Source organism: Oncorhynchus gorbuscha, linkage group LG06 (assembly GCF_021184085.1).
Source record: "Oncorhynchus gorbuscha isolate QuinsamMale2020 ecotype Even-year linkage group LG06, OgorEven_v1.0, whole genome shotgun sequence".
Taxonomy (NCBI): Eukaryota; Metazoa; Chordata; class Actinopteri; order Salmoniformes; family Salmonidae; genus Oncorhynchus; species Oncorhynchus gorbuscha.
Genome location: NC_060178.1, coordinates 65,295,706 through 65,313,092, shown reverse-complemented (window position 1 = coordinate 65,313,092; position 17,387 = coordinate 65,295,706). Strand labels below are relative to the sequence as shown.

The window sequence follows — 17,387 nt, the reverse complement described above, 5'->3', positions numbered from 1 at the left end:
GGAAACAGTGTTTAAACCCTTTACAATAAAGATCTGTGAAGTTTTTTGGATTTTTGAATTATCTTTGAAAGACAGTCCTGAAAAGAGACGTTTCTTTTTTTGCTGAGTTTACATCCAGGAGAGGGCAACGATGAGCGAGTAGTTTGTCGTTCACAATGAAGCCTGCTGCTTGAAAAATGCATCCACTGGAAACTGATGCCAGTTCAAGGTCTAGTTTTAATTTACATTTGATTGAGTTTTCAACTATCTGAATTTAACATGAAACCAACATACATTTGAAGCATGTTATTGGATTTAGGCTAAACGTTGGGTGAAAAAAAGACACAAAAATTCCCACAATTCCTTAACATTGATGACTTTGTGAATTCAATTCGCTTTCCACGTTGATTTAACGTCATCCCATTACATTTTTGGGTGAAATATAATATTTGTTGAAATACAGTTTGTGCACAGTGGGATTTCTCTCTTCGCTCGGTCCTTTCTCCCCATCTCGCTACATTGTTCAATTACTCACTCTCTCGCTCTCGCTCTCTCTCTCTCTCTCTCATACACAAACACACTCACCCCTCTACATCCTCCTTTCCGCGCTCTCTCTCGCTCTCTCTCTCTATCATACACAAACACTCACCCCTCTACATCCTCCTTTCCGCGCTCTCTCTTGTACATCGCCAGCCTTGTTGCAGACTGTGTCAGGCGAAAACTGCCACAGAACTGAGGCATCCATGGAGCGCTCCGTCCTATCACAACATCCACGACGCACAGCAACACTTCCGTGTGAAGTAATATAGAAGACAACATCGCAACCTACTCAAGATAGAATACCAACATCGTCTTTCACGCGTCGACAACCCACCTCTTCCATTGTGTAACTTTCCGAACCCCTCTTCCTCCCCGCTTCCTTCGACTCCTCCGCGTTCCCTGTCCGGGTTCCCAGAAACTCTGTCCCCGTGAAAACGTCTCCATGGATGGGATAGCCTTTGGCATGATGCCCGGGACTGTCCCGGTGCGGTGCGGAGTAAGCCGCTTCAAGGGAGGCTGAACCAGCGGAAGACCAAAGCTCAGCGGAAAAAGCGAAAGGAGTTGTTCGGTGGGCAGATGTTCTTCATGGGGGTGCTGCTCGCTCTTGTAAAAGGGCTCTCGTGTTTGGTCGAGAAAGCAGGTGAGATGCTTGTTGTCAGAATGTCTTGTTGAACAGTTGCCTATTTGCGAGAGGTATGTTTTTTTCAGTTTCACTATTTTGTGAGGCTCCTAAGAAGGGACATAAAGCGATTCTAGACTATGTTGTTCACTAATATCCATATAGGCTATGATGTTTTTGAGTGTGTTTCCTCTGTGGGTTTGCACTTCATTACCTGAGTTTGACCTTTACGTTTTCATATAAATGATTGTTGTTATCTAGGCCTAAAGCAAGGATTGTCCATAAATGAGTTGCAACAAATCAAATCATATGTGTCACATGCTTTGTAAACAACAGGTCTAGACTAACAGTGAAATGCATAATTATGGCCCTTCCCAACAATACAGAGTGAAAAATATCAATATAATAGAAAGATAATAACGCGAGGAATAAGTACACAATGAGTAACGATAACTTGGCTATATACACGGGGTACCAGTACTGAGCTGACGTGCAGTGGTAGGAGGTAATTGAGGTAGATATACATATGCTGTAGGTAGAGGTAAAGTTACTCGGCAACAGGATAAATAGGCTAATAAGCAGTTGCAGCAGTGCATGTGATGAGTCAAAAGACTGCAAAGGGGGGTCAATGCAGAACACAGGAGGTCCAGGATCCAGTTACAGAGGGGGGGGTGTTTAGCCCCAGGCACTTTAATTGGTGAGGACTGGCTCGTGGTAATGGCTGGAGCAAAATGAGTGGGATGGTATCAAGTACATCAAACACATGGTTTCCACAGACCTGGCGCCCGGACAAATCAGTTAGGGAGGCGTTTGATTTCCATAGGCGGGCCTGTTTTTTTCACGGGACCTCCTATGTGTGCACATTTTTTAAATGGCTGGAATAGTAAATAAAGACCATAGTCTTCTCCTGAGTTTCAAGTTTGGGAAAGCTTACAATTTATCCTACCATTTCTACCAATCTGCGTGCCAGTTCTGATTACTTTTATATGCACATTTTCGTGGATCAGTTTCATTGAAATAATAAAGTTTCAGTTTCTCAAAATCATTGTCACGTGGTTAATCATAAAACTCTGAACATTAAAATGAAACTATGGTGAGAGCACTAGCCTTTGCCATATGGACACATTGATAGACTGTGATCCACTGGCGGCTAAAGAAATGAGAGCATAGAACTCAGAGATATATAACTAATAATAATATATAACTAATAGCCAATAACTTCATCGTCAACTAAGTAAAATACATAGGCCGCCCTAAAGCCTAGAAATTAAAACAGTAGAAAATATCCTGATGAAAATTCTGGTTCTTTCAATCACATTCATCTCTCTTGTCCGCCTGTCTGCCTCCCTTTCTATCCGTCTTGACTTGAACTATTGCTAGTGAAGTTCAATATTGTATCAAAGCATCACAGGGTCCAGGCTGAAACTATTGCTAATAAACTTGCAACATTCTACCAACTAGCCTTTTCTGGGCCCTCAAGGTTTCCTGCTCTAGTTTGCTCAGGACAGAAAGCAGTTTTGTATGATGTTTCCACTTGGTATACTGTACTGGATCATCAGTTCATAATATTGTATTATTTCACACTGAGGCTTGGTGATTATCAAGGCCGGGAGTGTTGGAAAGATTGTTCAAATACTGAGGAACTATCATTCGCAATGGATGCTAAAAAACAGGCTTTGTTGACCTGTGTGAGGCGGGAAAAAAACATGTGGTGTATGTGGTGAGTTAAGACAATCAGAAATAAGACATTGCCAAATGGGCACTTTCCTACATACTGTATGCATGCATTCTGGAGAGAGACACACACCCCTCCCCTTCTTCTTGATGCAATATTTTCAATTATACTCAAGACACGTTATCCTCACAAATATATTAGACGCTTTTCACTGACAGCCGCAGCTCAATCAGCTAGACCTATTGCCACGCACACTACACAAATTACGGGCTTCCCAAACAAACTTGTGATTTGAAACAATCCACACCTATGAAAAAAGGCTTAAAGTAAATTTCTGTAGTTAAAAATTACACGAAATGCACATCAGGTCGCCCTCTCAAAATAGTTCATTTGGACACTAGAAAAGTGTTATCTTTTTAATCACGTTCATGTTTACAGCATCTCATGTGAGATGCACTGCAATTCAGTTTTCTGTATTGTATGCCGCTAAAGTGTAAAAGGCCCTTAGTTGACTCTAAAATGTTGTATTCTATACCGATTTGAAGAGAAACCAGTTATTAATCTATTTGATAAGATGAAATATTCTCTCAGGGGACCCTATTTAAAATTCTGGGGACCCCACTTGGGTCCCCGACCCCAAGTTTGGGAACCACTGTACTACAAACCTCTCTCTGCTTGCTTCCTCTCTCTGTGTCTCCCTTGCATTGCAGCCTGCCTCACAATTGTCTGTCTCACACTACTCTCTGTAAAGTCCAATTATTTTGTTCTGAGAACTTATAGTAGCCTATCTTTTGTTATGATTTTAGCTGGCTTCTGACTGAAATATCAGCGACTATTTACCAGTTGTAGCCTACACTCATTCTCAGAGAGTCTGTTGACACAGCAGGAGTCGAGGGAAGTTTTAAAAAATGGCCTTATGTCCGTTATCATGCAAGGCCACTGTCAGCGTTGGTCTAGGCTGAGGTAGTTCATTTCGCGTCCCGGCCTGTGCCTTGGCCGGAGTTTGCCATTGGACAGAGTGGTGAATGAATGCGCTGCTAACAAAGAAAATCCAGGGGGAGTAGGCAAACAAAACGAGCATACCTGAATCATGATTCCACTTGTTCGCAGTGGAATCATGCTGGGGACGCAATAATAAGTGGGTGAATGATAATTAACGAAATAAAAAAATGACTAAACACTATTTAAAAAATAATAAGGTAAACTACATTTACGTGTATTTACATCCTGTTTACGCAGCTTGTTGGCCATTAGCCAATTAGCCTTTGCACGTAAATGCATCGAACTGGTATTTACGACTTCACAACTGGTAAATTCCCAACTCCCAGTTGGTTACGAATATAGTTTTAGGTTTGTGTGGCACAAGAACTGCAGCTCAACATGTGCATTTAATAATCCCCTGGAGTTGGTAGCTGCGCGTCTGTTGCTCTGTCATCAAATTACTTAACCCTTGGTGCAATATGGGTCTATTGAAAGAGGAACTGAGCATAAGATGACCTTAGTATTTTCACCAGAACATAAACTGAAGAAAAGTGAAAAAAAATGCACGTTCTTGCAAAGTCAAAAGATTTTCCAAGAGGGAAGTGGGATTCTGGTGACATCTTCCTTCATTATTCCCCTTACACACGGTCAAAGCAAGAAATATCATAAAACAATCAATCATTTTCACATAATGCTACTGACCAAATACAGAATTAAGTTTTATCTTATGGGAAAGCTGAATGTTTGTTGTGACTATATATGTCAAAGAAAAAAATCAATGACTGACATGACGATGGTAGTGATGGTGGAGAAAATCGATACAGTTGCATATTGCAATATTATTTTTGGACTTTATTACAGTGGATTCAGAAAGTATTCAGACCCCTTGACTTTTTACACGTTTTGTTACGTTACAGCGTTATTCTAAAATGGATTAAATAAAACACTTTCCTAATCAATCTAATGTACACACAATACCCCATAATGACGAAGCAAAAATTGGTTTTTAGAAATGTTTGCAAATATATAAAAAATAATACTAATATGAAATACCTTATTTACATAAGTATTCAAGACCCTATGCTATGAGACTCGAAATTGAGTTCAGGTCATCCTGTTTCCATTGTTCATCCTTGAGATGTTTCTACAACTTGATTGGAGTCCACCAGTGGTAAATTCAATTGATTGGACATGATTTGGAAAGGCACACACCTGTCTATATAAGGTCCCACAGTTGACAGTGCATGCCCAAGCAAGAAACAAGCCATGAGGTCGAAGGAATTGTCCTTGGAGCTCTGAGACAGAATTGTGTGGAGGCACAGATCTAGGGAAGGGTACCAAATGTCTGCAGCATTAAAGGCCCCCAAGAACACAGTGGCCTCCATCATTCTTAAATTAAAGGAGTTTGGAACCACCAAGACTAGAGCTGGCCGCCCAGCCAAACTGAGCAATCAGGAAATGGGAGAAGCTTCCAGAAGGACAACCATCTCTGCAGCACTCCACCAATCAGGCCTTTATGTTAGAATGGCCAAACGGAAGCCACTCCTCAGTAAAATGGCACATGACAGCCTGCTTTGAGTTTGCCAAAAGGCACCTAGAGGACTCTCAGACTATTAGAAACAAGATTATCTGGTCAGATGAAACCAACATTGAACTCTTTGACCTGAATGCCAAGTATCACATCTGGAGGAGACCTGGCACCATCCCTACGATGAAGCATGGTGTTGGCAGCATCATGTTGTGGGGATGTTTTTCAGCAGCAAGGATTGGGAGACTAGTCAGGATCCAGACAAAGAGGAACAGAGCAACGTACAGAGAGATCATTGATGAAAACCTGCTCCAGAGCACTCAGGACCTCAGACTGGGGCAAAGTTTCACCTTCCAACAGGACAATAAGCCTAAGCACACAGCCAAGACAACGCAGGAGTGGCTTCAAGACAAGCCTCTAAATGTCCTTGTGTGCCCCAGCCAGAGCCCAGACTTGAAGCCGATCGGACATCTCTGGAGAGACCTGAAAATATCTGTACAGCATCGCTCCCTATCCAACCTGACAGAGCTTGAGAGGATCTGCAGAGAAGAATGGGAGAAACTCCTCAAATACAGGTGTGCCAAGCTTGTAGTGTCATACCCAAGAAGACGCAAGGCTGTAATCGCTGCCAAACGTGCTTCAACAAAATACTTATGTAAATGTGATATTTCAGATGTTTCTTTTTTATAAATTTGCATACATTTCAAAAAACAAGTTTTTGATTTGTCATTATGGAGTATTGTGTGTAGATTGATGAATTAATTTTAAAAAATACATTTCAAGATAGGGCTGTAATAGATCTAATTGTGGAAAAAGTCAAGGGGTCTGAAACCTTTACAAATGCACTGTATACAGAACGTTTGTATAAAACATGTAGAAACTGTATTTATAATTATATTACTATATTTTAGGTTGACAATACTTCTATTACACAATTGCCAATTTACCACACGCCTTACTAGTCCTTCTGTAGCTCAGTTGGTAGAGCATGGCGCTTGTAACGCCAGGGTAGTGGGTTTGATCCCCGGGACCACCCATACGTAGAATGTATGCACACATGACTGTAAGTCGCTTTGGATAAAAGCGTCTGCTAAATGGCATATATTATTATTATTATATTACTTAAATTTTTATGAATAAGTAAAATCAGGATTATATCTCTACTGCAGCATTTTCCCAAACTCAGTCCTGGGGACCCTAAGGGGTGCACGTTTTGATTTTTGCCCTAGCAGTTCACAGCTGATTCAAATAATCAATTAGTTCGTTATTTTAATCAGATGTATAGTGCAAGGATAAAAAACAATACAGTACTTTATGACTATGAACCCTGAGGTTGCAATGATTGAGAACACTGAAAAAACAGAGATTGTGACATATGTATGGAGGTAGAGTGGGAACGAACCTGTCCCTTTTTTGTTTTTAATTTTACCCCCCAATGTCATGGTATCCAATTGTTAGTAGTTACTATCTTGTCTCATCGCTACAGCTCCCATACGGGCTCGGGAGAGATGAAGGTTCGATGATGCGTCCCCCGAAACACAACCCAACAGTTGCGATGCAGTGCCTTAGACCCCTTGCGCGATCCAGGAGGCAGGTAGCCTGCACTTTAGCTAGTTTCTTCAAAACAAGCCACACCGCTTCTTACCACAGCGTGCATCCAACTTGGAAGCCAGCCACACCAATGTGTCAGAGGAAACTCCGTGCGTGCACCTTGCACTGCGCCTAGCCCACCACAGGAGTACACGATGAGATATCCCTACCGGCCAAACCCTCCCCAATCCAGACGACGCTAGACCAATTGTGCGGCACCCCATGGACCTCCTGGTCACATCCTGCTGCGACAGAGCCTGGGCTTGAACCCAGAGTCTCTGGTGACAGCTGGCACTGTGATGCAGTGCCTTAGACCCCTGCACCACCCGGTAGGCAGGTAGCCTGCACTTTAGCTAGTTTCTTCATCTCTCACTTCCTGTTTTACATACACACACACACTCTCTCAATTCAATTCAAAGGGGCTTTATTGGCAGGGGAAACATGTTTACATTGGCAAAGCAAGTGAAATAAACTAGAAAACAAAACTGACAAGAAACACATTTCACAACATTAACAAAAAACTATTAGAAATGAACAGTAAACATTGCACTCAAAGGTTTAAAAAAGATTTTTAAAGATAAAATACATTTCAGGTGTTATATTATCAGCTATGTAAAGTGTTTCAACAATGTGCAAATATTTGTAGTACGAATATAGGAAGATAAATAAACAGATAACTATTGGTGGTATTTACAATGTTGTCTCTCTCTGAGGCTGTCTTTAATTCAGCTTCATCTGGGTCAGCTGGTTTGAACAGAGAGCAGAGCTCTGCTCCAGTCTGACTGGGAGAACACAGATGCAAACAACATCTTCTTTCCTCCATCACTCACTCTGTCTCCATCTCTCTCAAACTTTATCTCTGTCCTTCGCATTCACTTTCTGTCACTCTCTTGCTTTTTCTCCTTTCCTCTCCCTTTTAGATGATCTCTTCTTCTTCTTTTCTTTATCTATCCCTCTCTAATGCTCTCTCACTACCTCTGTCTCACACTCTTCAACCTACAATGCAGAATCTACCTAATCAGTAAAGTGGAGTCTGTTATGTGATTGACAAGGCCCTGGAAAGGTAAACAGGGATTATTTACATCAAATCTCTTTGAGTGACAGTGACTTGCGAAAGTATTCACCCCCTTTGGCATTTTTCCTATTTTGTTGCCTTATAACCTGGAATTAAAATATATTTTTGGGGGGTTTGTATCATTTGATTTTACGCAACATGCCCACTTTGAAGGTGCAAAATATTTTTTATTGTGAAGCAAACAAGAAATAAGACAAAAAAAACCAGAAAACTTGAGCGTGCATAACTATTCACCCCCCCAAATTAATACTTTGTAGAACCACCTTTTTCAGCAATTACAGCTGCAAGTCTCTTGGGATACATCTCTATAAGCTTGGCACATCTAGCCACTGGGATTTTTGCCCAGTCTTCAAGGCAAAACTGCTCCAGCTCCTTCAAGTTGGATGGCTTCCGCTGGTGTACAGCCATCTGTAAGTAATACGACAGATTCTCAAATGGATTGAGGTCTGGACATTGACTAGGCCATTCCAAGATATTTAAATGTTTCCTCCTAAAACCACTGTAGTGTTACATTAGCAGTATGCTTAGGGATATTGTCCTGCTGGAAGGTGAACCTCCGTCCAAGTCTCAAATCTCTGGAAGACTGAAACATGTTTCCGTCAAGAATTTCCCTGTATTTAGCACCATCCATCATTCCTTCAATTCTGACCAGTTTCCCTGTCCCCCATAGCATGATGCAGCCACCACCAGGCTTCACTGTGGGGATGGTGTTCTCGGGGTGATGGAGATGTTGGGATTGTGCCAGACATAGCGTTTTCCTTGATGGTCACAAAGCTCAATTTTAGTCTGATCTGACCAGAGTACATTCTTCCATATGTTTGGGGAGTCTCCCACATGCCTTTTGGCGAACACCAAATGTGTTTGCTTATTTTTTTCTTTAAGCAATGGCATTTTTCTGGCCACTCTTCCATAAAGCCCAGCTCTGTGGAGTGTACGGCTTAAAGCGGTCCTATGGACAGATACTCCAATCTCCACTGTGGAGATTTACAGCTCCTTCAGTGTTGTCTTTGGTCTCTTTTTTGCCTCTCTGATTAATGCCCTCCTTGCCTGGTCTGTGAGTTTTGAGGTGCAGCCTGCTCTTGGCAGGTATTTTATGGTGCAATATTCTTTACATTTTTTAATAATGGATTTAATGTTGCACTGTGGGATGTTCAAAGTTTAGAATATTTTTTATAACCCAACCCTGATTTGTACTTCTCCGCAACTTTGTCCTTGACCTGTTACGAGAGCTCCTTGGTCTTCATGGAGCCGCTTGCTTGGTGGTGCCCCTTGCTTAGTGGTGTTGCAGACTCTGGGCCCTTTGAGAACAGATGTATGTATACGCAGATCATGTGACACTTAGATTGCACACAGGTGCTTTATTAACTAATTATGTGACTTCTGAAGGTAATTGGTTGCACCAGATCTTATTTAGGGGTGTCATAGCAAAGTGGGTGAATATATATATATTTGCACGCACCACTTTTCCGTTTTCGTTGAAACACATTATTTTTTCCATTTCACTTCATCAATTTGGACTATTTTGTGTATGTCCATTACATGAAATACAAATAAAAATCTATTTAAATGACAGGTAATGGGAAAAACGTCAAGGGGGATGAATAATTTTGCACGGCACTGTGCCTACCTGGTGGGGTTTGTTGAACAGGAGAGAATGACAGACTGGGGTAAAGTTGCCCCCTAGAGACGCTGATCTAAAATTCAGCATTTTCTCCATTCCATAATGGTTAAGGTTTAGGACTGGGGAATGTAAGCTAATTTTAGAGAGAGCCCTTTACAGTCACATTTGAATCAACTCTCCCAGTGCAGCTAGAGGTTCCCACCACCATGCTTTATATACTGATATAACAACCAGTGATAAAAACAACACCTTTATCTCCTCCACCAAAGAAGAGAGCAGCCTTTTCCATATACACACACATGCATGCCCAAACACATACTGTACATACACACACACACTATCTCTCTTCTATCAAATAGATATACACATACCCCCATCCCAAAAACAACAAAATATAATAACTGGCTATTCTCTTTGAAACATGGTAGAGGGAAGGATGTGGGCTTGGGTAAGGACAGACCATGTTGGTGTGCTGTATCTGCCTTTCTGTCAGACAAAAGCTGGCACTCTGATACAGTATAACCTCCCGCCCACTAACAAAGACAGCGGCTAGCAAGAATAGCTGTAGAAACATCTCAAATTAGCAATTCACTTTAGCGTTAACTTCTTTTAGGTATTTTCTAAACAGCTTTTCACCTCTTTGTTTCTCCAGTTGTCAGGTCGACCACCCACCATTTACACACTCATTTGTGGTGCCCAAATTCAAGAATGAAAGTTGATCATTGTTGCTAGGCTACCAGTTACAGTGCGTTTAGCTTGCGGTTTGCGCACGCCTTTATCCAGATGGAATACAAAATTATAGCTTTTGTCTGAAAGAATGATATAGATGTAATATTTGTCAAATTATTGAGCCTGTCTTCAAAACTCAAATAAGCATCAGAAATTGTCCTTAATTTAAATATCAAAATACATATCAAGATCCTGATTTGGACTTCAGTCAAGAGCATATGCATTGTATGTGCTGCGGAAATACACTGTGTAGGCCTACTGTCAGTAAGTGTCATGATATAGAGAAAAAAAGATGATGTTCCAGATGTTCACATGGGATCTCAGGATAGCTTATGAGTCTATATCTGGCAATACCATGTATGATATCTGGAAGGAATCCAAAAATGATTTGTACATGAAAGAATAATATGGATTTCATATTTTCAAATTATTGAGCATGTGCTGTCCTTATTTTCAGCATATCAAGATCCAGATATGGACCTCAGCCAAGAGAAGCATATGATTATTAATATAGCTTCATATCTGGAATGGGCTGAGAAAACACAGATGTGATGTATACAGTCAAATTTTTGTCAACATGTCCCATATCTTAGGATATTGAATGAGTCCATATCTGGCCATAGGAAATGTCCATCCATGTGTGATATGCGGAGTAATTCCAATATCAAATCAAATTTATTTATATAGCCCTTCGTACATCAGCTGATATCTCAAAGTGCTGTACAGAAACCCAGCCTAAAACCCCAAACGACAAGCAATGCAGGTGTAGAAGCATGGTGGCTAGGAAAAACTCCCTAGAAAGGCCAAAACCTAGGAAGAAACCTAGAGAGGAACCAGGCTATGTGGGGTGGTCAGTTCTCTTCTGGCTGTGCCGGGTGGAGATTATAACAAGAACATGGCCAAGATGTTCAAATATTCATAAATGACCAGCATGGTCGAATAATAATAATCACAGGCAGAACAGTTGAAACTGGAGCAGCAGCACGGCCAGGTGGACTGGGGACAGCAAGGAGTCATCATGTCAGGTAGTCCTGAGGCATGGTCCTAGGGCTCAGGTCCTCCGAGAGAGAGAAAGAAAGAGAGAACATACTTAAATTCACACAGGACACCGAATAGGACAGGAGAAGCACTCCAGATATAACAAACTGACACTAGCCCCCCGACACATAAACTATTGCAGTATAAATACTGGAGGCTGAGACAGGAGGGGTCAGGAGACACTGTGGCCCCATCCGATGACACCCCCGGACAGGGCCAAACAGGAAGGATATAACCCCACCCACTTTGCCAAAGCACAGCCCCCACACCACTAGAGGGATATCTTCAACCACCAACTTACCATCCTGAGACAAGGCCGAGTATAGCCCACAAAGATCTTCGCCACGGCACAACCCAAGGGTGGGCACCAACCCAGACAGGAAGATCACATCAGTAACTCAACCCACTCAAGTGACGCACCCCTCCTAGGGACGGTATGAAAGAGCCCTTGTAAGCCAGTGATTCAGACCCTGTAATAGGGTTAGAGGCGGAGAATCCCAGTGGAAAGAGGGGAACCGGCCAGGCAGAGACAGCAAGGGCGGTTCGTTGCTGCAGAGCATTTCCATTCACCTTCACACTCCTGGGCCAGACTACACTCAATCATATGACCCACTGAAGAGATGAGTCTTCAGTAAAGACTTAAAGGTTGAGACCGAGTCTGTGTTTCTCACAGACTCGGTCTCTATAGGAGAAAGCTCTATAGGAGAATGCCCTGCCTCCAGCTGTTTGCTCAGAAATTCTAGGGACAATTAGGAGGCCTAATAAGACCAGCAGAGGGAAACTTGTGACCGTAACAAGACATGTAGGTACAATGTACGGCAGGACCAAATCAGAGAGATAGGTAGGAGCAAGCCATTGTAATGCTTTGTAGGTTAGCAGTAAAACCTTGAAATCAGCCCTTGCCTTGACAGGAAGCACACAGTAGTCTAACCTAGAAGTGACAAAAGCATGGATACATTTTTCTGCATCATTTTTGGACAGAAAGTTTCTGATTTTTGCAATGTTATGTAGATGGAAAAAAAAGCTGTCCTTGAAACAGTCTTGATATGTTCTTCAAATGAGAGATCAGGGTCCAGAGTAACGCCGAGGTCCTTCACAGTTTTATTTGAGACGACTGTACAACCATTAAGATTCATTGTCAGATTCAACAGAAGATCTCTTTGTTTCTTGGGACCTAGAACAAGCATTTCTGTTTTGTCCGAGTTTAAAAGTAGAAAGTTTGCAGCCATCCACTTTCTTATGTCTGAAACACATGCTTCTAGCGAGGGCAATTTTGGGGCTTCACCATGTTTCATCGAAATGTACAACTGTGTGTCGTCCGCATAGCAGTGAAAGTTAACATTATGTCTAGAAGACACATCTGGATTCAGAATTTGTCAGGATATGGTGCATATCCACAAAACTCAAAATGTACAAAGGAAATGCTCTGTATTCTCTAGAATATCACAAATCTGTCATGTAAAGATATCCCCTGATATGGACCCTTTTTTCCCCAGTGTATGGTCTCTGGCACAGTCCACACTGCGATTTATAAAAGCCAGGATCAGAGTAACTTTGCTAATCGCTATGGAGCACAGCACAGCTAACAGTAGCTATGACATCCACTCTCCTCACTCTTCTGCAACAGAATTGAATGATCAAAGATGAATATAGCGTTAGGCGGTAATACTGAAGTTTTACCGGTAAAAACTAGAGGCTAGCTAACCTACTCATTGGACCGGTAACTATTAGCAACTGTGGATAATTGGTTCCAAAGTTGTTTCAAGCATCAGAGTACCTGTAACTATGCAGGCTAGTTACCATTCAGATGTTTTTCTGATTATCTAAAGAGTAAAGGTTAGGTAGTTATTGTAGCTAATGTACTAAACATTTTGCTAGCTTGTTAGCTAGCTAGCTAGCTACCCGGCTAGCTAACTAAACAACAGCTGGAACGACCTATCTGTAATGTTTACAAGTATCCCCGCTAGCTAGCTTCTAGACAACCAATATAGCTTTTTGTTTTGGACTCTAGCTAGAATATAGATCAATACTTTTATAGCAATATAGTTAGCTACTACAATAGCCCAAATCTTTACACATTGTTTTGTTTGCACGTTTTGACATTGCTTGGCAGTATTTTGTATCACATTGGCCAGCAAGCACATTCCCTTTGACAGCTAGGTTTATTACTGTAGCGACACCTTGAAGTTTTGGAGACACTGAGCTATATATTAACTTCCTTCATATGGATTTACTTCACTGCACAGTTAACTATGCTAGCTTTAGCTAGCTAGCCAGCCAAACGTGTATACTTAGCGGGCAACTGCTACTTACTAGCTAGCTAGCTACACTCTTGCAGTAGCGCCGCCGTGCACAATGTTTCTTCAGAAACAATGAAGTGTTCCAGTTGTGTTGACATTTCACGTATTCACTTAACCCACTCATCAGAATAATATAGCTATTTTCTTTCTCCCTGTTTCACTGGCATCAGCCCTTCCAACATCTCCCAACAGTCTAAATGCATTGCAGACCACAGCCACAGTAGCAACAGATTGTAATGAGCCCACATGTGTTCTCTAACATGTTTGTAGAGAACAGCCCTATAACTGACACCTAAGTCAGAAAAAGTTACACGTCATTGACATGGATTTCCAAAGTTTCCACTTCACATGCACAAGTACAGTGAAATGCCCTTCTTGCAAATTCAAAATGCAATAATCATTAACAATGTATTACTAGAAAATAGAAAAAAAACATAAGAAATAAGAAAAGGAAATATGAAATACACAAAAAAGTAAGAATGCTATATACAGGAAATATTTTTAAAAGTCAGTTCCAATCCCATATTTACATGTGCAAGGATACTGGAGTGATGGAGGTGGATACGTATAGGGGTACGGGGACTAGGCAACAGAATATAAGATAAACAGAGTATCAGCAGCTTGTATGTATAACGCCCGGTGTGTAGTGGGTGAGAAGTCAGGTGCAGGAAGCAGAGATTTCAGGGTAGTGCTATATCGTTTAATGCACAAAAACCAGTGAACATACACCAACCCCACGGAACACAGGGTGCACACCAAAAACAAATGCCCTAAACACAGGGGACTTAAACAGTCCAGCAAACCCAAGAACATGGGAAAACCGAGACACACCAAACAATCCCGCACAACCGAGGGCCTGCTGGTAAATAAAGCCCGACCAATCAGCCTAAAATGAACACAGGTGAAACCAATAAACAGAAAGGGAGAAAGGCCGGTGACGACGACCGCCACCTGAACAGGAAGGGGAGCCACCTTCGGTAGGAGTCGTGACAGTATGTGAGTGGGTGTGTAGAGTGATTGATTTATTTAGAATTCAAGACACACTTAACCAGCATGGCAACCACAGCCTTCTGCAGCGATATGCTATCCCATCTGGTTTGCGCTTAGTAGGACTATCATTTGTTTTTCAATGGGACAATGACCTAAAACATACTTCCAGGCTGTGTAAGGGCTATTTAACCAAGAAGGAGGGTGATGGAGTGCTGCATCAGATGACCTGGCCTCCATGTGTTATTTCAAAGTTTTGATGTCTTCACTATTTTTCTACAATGTAGAAAATAGTCAAAATAAAGAAAAAACAATGAGTAGTTGTGACCAAACTTTTTACTGGTACTGTACATTTACAATGGCTTGCAAAAGTATTCATCCCCTGTTACAGCTGTCATCGGATGAAGAAGGAGACCAAGGTGCAGCGTGGTAAGTATTCATGATAAATGTATTACTCCAAACACTCTAACAAAATAACAAAGAGTGAAAACCGAAACAGTCCTATCAGGTGCAGACACTAAACAGAAAATAACTACCCACAAAACCCAAACGAAAAAGGACAACTTATATATGATCCCCAATCAGAAACAACGATAGACAGCTGCCTCTGATTGGGAACCACACCAACATAGAAATAAAGAAACTAGAATGCCCACCCTAGTCACACCCTGGCCTAACCAAGATAGAGAATAAAAGCCTATCTATGGCTAGGGCGTGACAGTACCCCCACCTCCCCAAAGGTGCAAAACCTGACTCTAAAGGGGAGGGTCCGGGTGGGCATCTCTTCACGGCGGCGGCTCTGGACACCCCTCCGCCTGCAGGCCCCTCCGCTTTGGGGGGAGGCCCTAGTGCATGGACCTTCACTGGTGGAACCGGGCCGCAGATCATCGCCGGAGAATCCAGACCAATCGATCATCGCCAGAGGCTCCGGACCGTGGATCGTCGCCGCAGGCTCCGGGCCATGGATCATCCCTGGAGGCTTCGTGCCATTGATCATCACTGGAGGCTTCGTGCCATGGATCATCACAGTTTCATCATAGCGCGTGATGGTTTTTGTGACTGCACTTGAAGAATCTTTGAAAGTTCTTCACATGTTCCATATTGACTGACCTTCATGTCTTAATGTAATGATGGATTGTTGTTTCTCTTTGCTTATTTGAGCTGTTCTTGCCATAATATGGACTTGGTCTTTTACCAAACCCTACCTTGTCACAACAAACCCTACCTTGTCACAACAAAACTGATTGGCTCAAATGCATTAAGAAGGAAGGCACTCTGTTAATTGTTAATTGAAATGCATTCCAAGTGACTACCTCATGAAGCCGGTTGAGAGAATGCCAAGAGTGTGCAAAGCTGTCATTGAGGCAAAGGGTAGCTACATTGAAGAATCTCACACATGAAATATAATTGGATTTCTTTAACACTTTTTTGGTTACTATATAAATCCATATGTGTTATTTCAGAGTTTTGATTACTTCACTATTATTCTATAATGTAGAAAATAGTCCAAAAAAAGAAGTACCCTGCCATAAGTAGGTGTGTCCAAACTTTTGACTGGTACTGTTTTTGCATATTATGATGGACTGAGTGTTTGTGTGTTGGAGTGTGCATAGAGACAGTGCAAAGATTGAAATAAAAGGTCAATGAAGATATGTGTAGCTATTTATCAGTCATATTGCTTGAGGATAGAAGCTGTTCAAGAGCCTGTTGGTGTCAGATTTGATTCACCGGTAACCTCTTGCTGTGCGGCAGCAGTGAAAATAGTCTATGGCTTGGGTGGTTGGAATCTTTGACGATTTTCTGGGCCTTCTTTTCACACCGCCTGATATAGAGGTCCTGGATGGCAGGGAACTCAGCCCCAGTGATGTACTGGGCTGTCCACACAACCCTCTGTAGTGCCATGCGATCGAGGGCAGTGCTATTTCCATACCAAGCAGTGATACAGCCAGTCAATATGCTCTCAATGGTACAGCTGTTGAACCTTTTGAGGATTTGAGGGCCCATGCCAAACGTTTTCAACCTCCTGAGGGGGAAGATACACTTCTTCATGGCTGTGCATGTGTGTTTGGAACATTTAAGTCTTTAATGATTTGGAGACAGAGGAACTTGAAGTTTCCTGTAGTCCACAATCAGCTCCTTGGTCAGCTCCTTGACCTTGCTGACGTTGAGGGAGAGGGAGAGGTTGTTGCTCCGGCACCACACTGCCAGGTCACTGACCTCCTGCTTGTAGGCTGACTGACCTTTGTGTCATCAGTGAATGGTGTTGGCGTCGTGTGTGGCCACACAGTTGTGGGTGAACAGGGAGTACAGAAGGGGACTAAGCACACACCCTGTGGGGCTCATGTGTTAAGGGTCAGCGTAGGTGATGTTGCCTACCCTCACCACTTGGGGTCATCCCGCAAGGAAGTCCAGGATCCAGTTACAGAGGGAGGTGTTCAGACCCAGATTCCTATGCTTGGTGACGAGCTTGGAGGGGACAATGGTGTTGAACACTCAATGAAAAACATTCTCACATAGGTATTCCTCTTATCTAGGTAGGGGAGGGCAGTGTGGAGAGTAATTCAGATGGTGTCGTCTTTGGATATGTTGGAGCAGTATGCAAATTGGATTGGGTTTAGGGTAGCTGGGATGGTGGAGTTAATGTTTGCCATAACCAGCCTCTCAAAGCACTTAATTATTACAGAAGTGAGTGCAACAGGGTGGTAGTCATTGTGGCATGAAGCCT

At 42.3% G+C, this 17,387-nt stretch overlaps 1 protein-coding gene across 1 annotated transcript in view; it reads left to right on the top strand.

Moving 5' to 3' along the window:
- Window positions 1-557: 557 nt before the first annotated feature.
- LOC124038247 (sodium/potassium/calcium exchanger 3-like) overlaps window positions 558-17,387 on the top strand; it is a 156,179-nt gene continuing 139,349 nt past the window's right edge. The window contains exon 1 of the mRNA XM_046353867.1: window positions 558-1,159. Within this exon, the coding sequence (XP_046209823.1) occupies window positions 1,096-1,159 (64 nt within the window). The 5' untranslated portion in view covers window positions 558-1,095. The remainder of the gene's footprint in view (window positions 1,160-17,387) is intronic.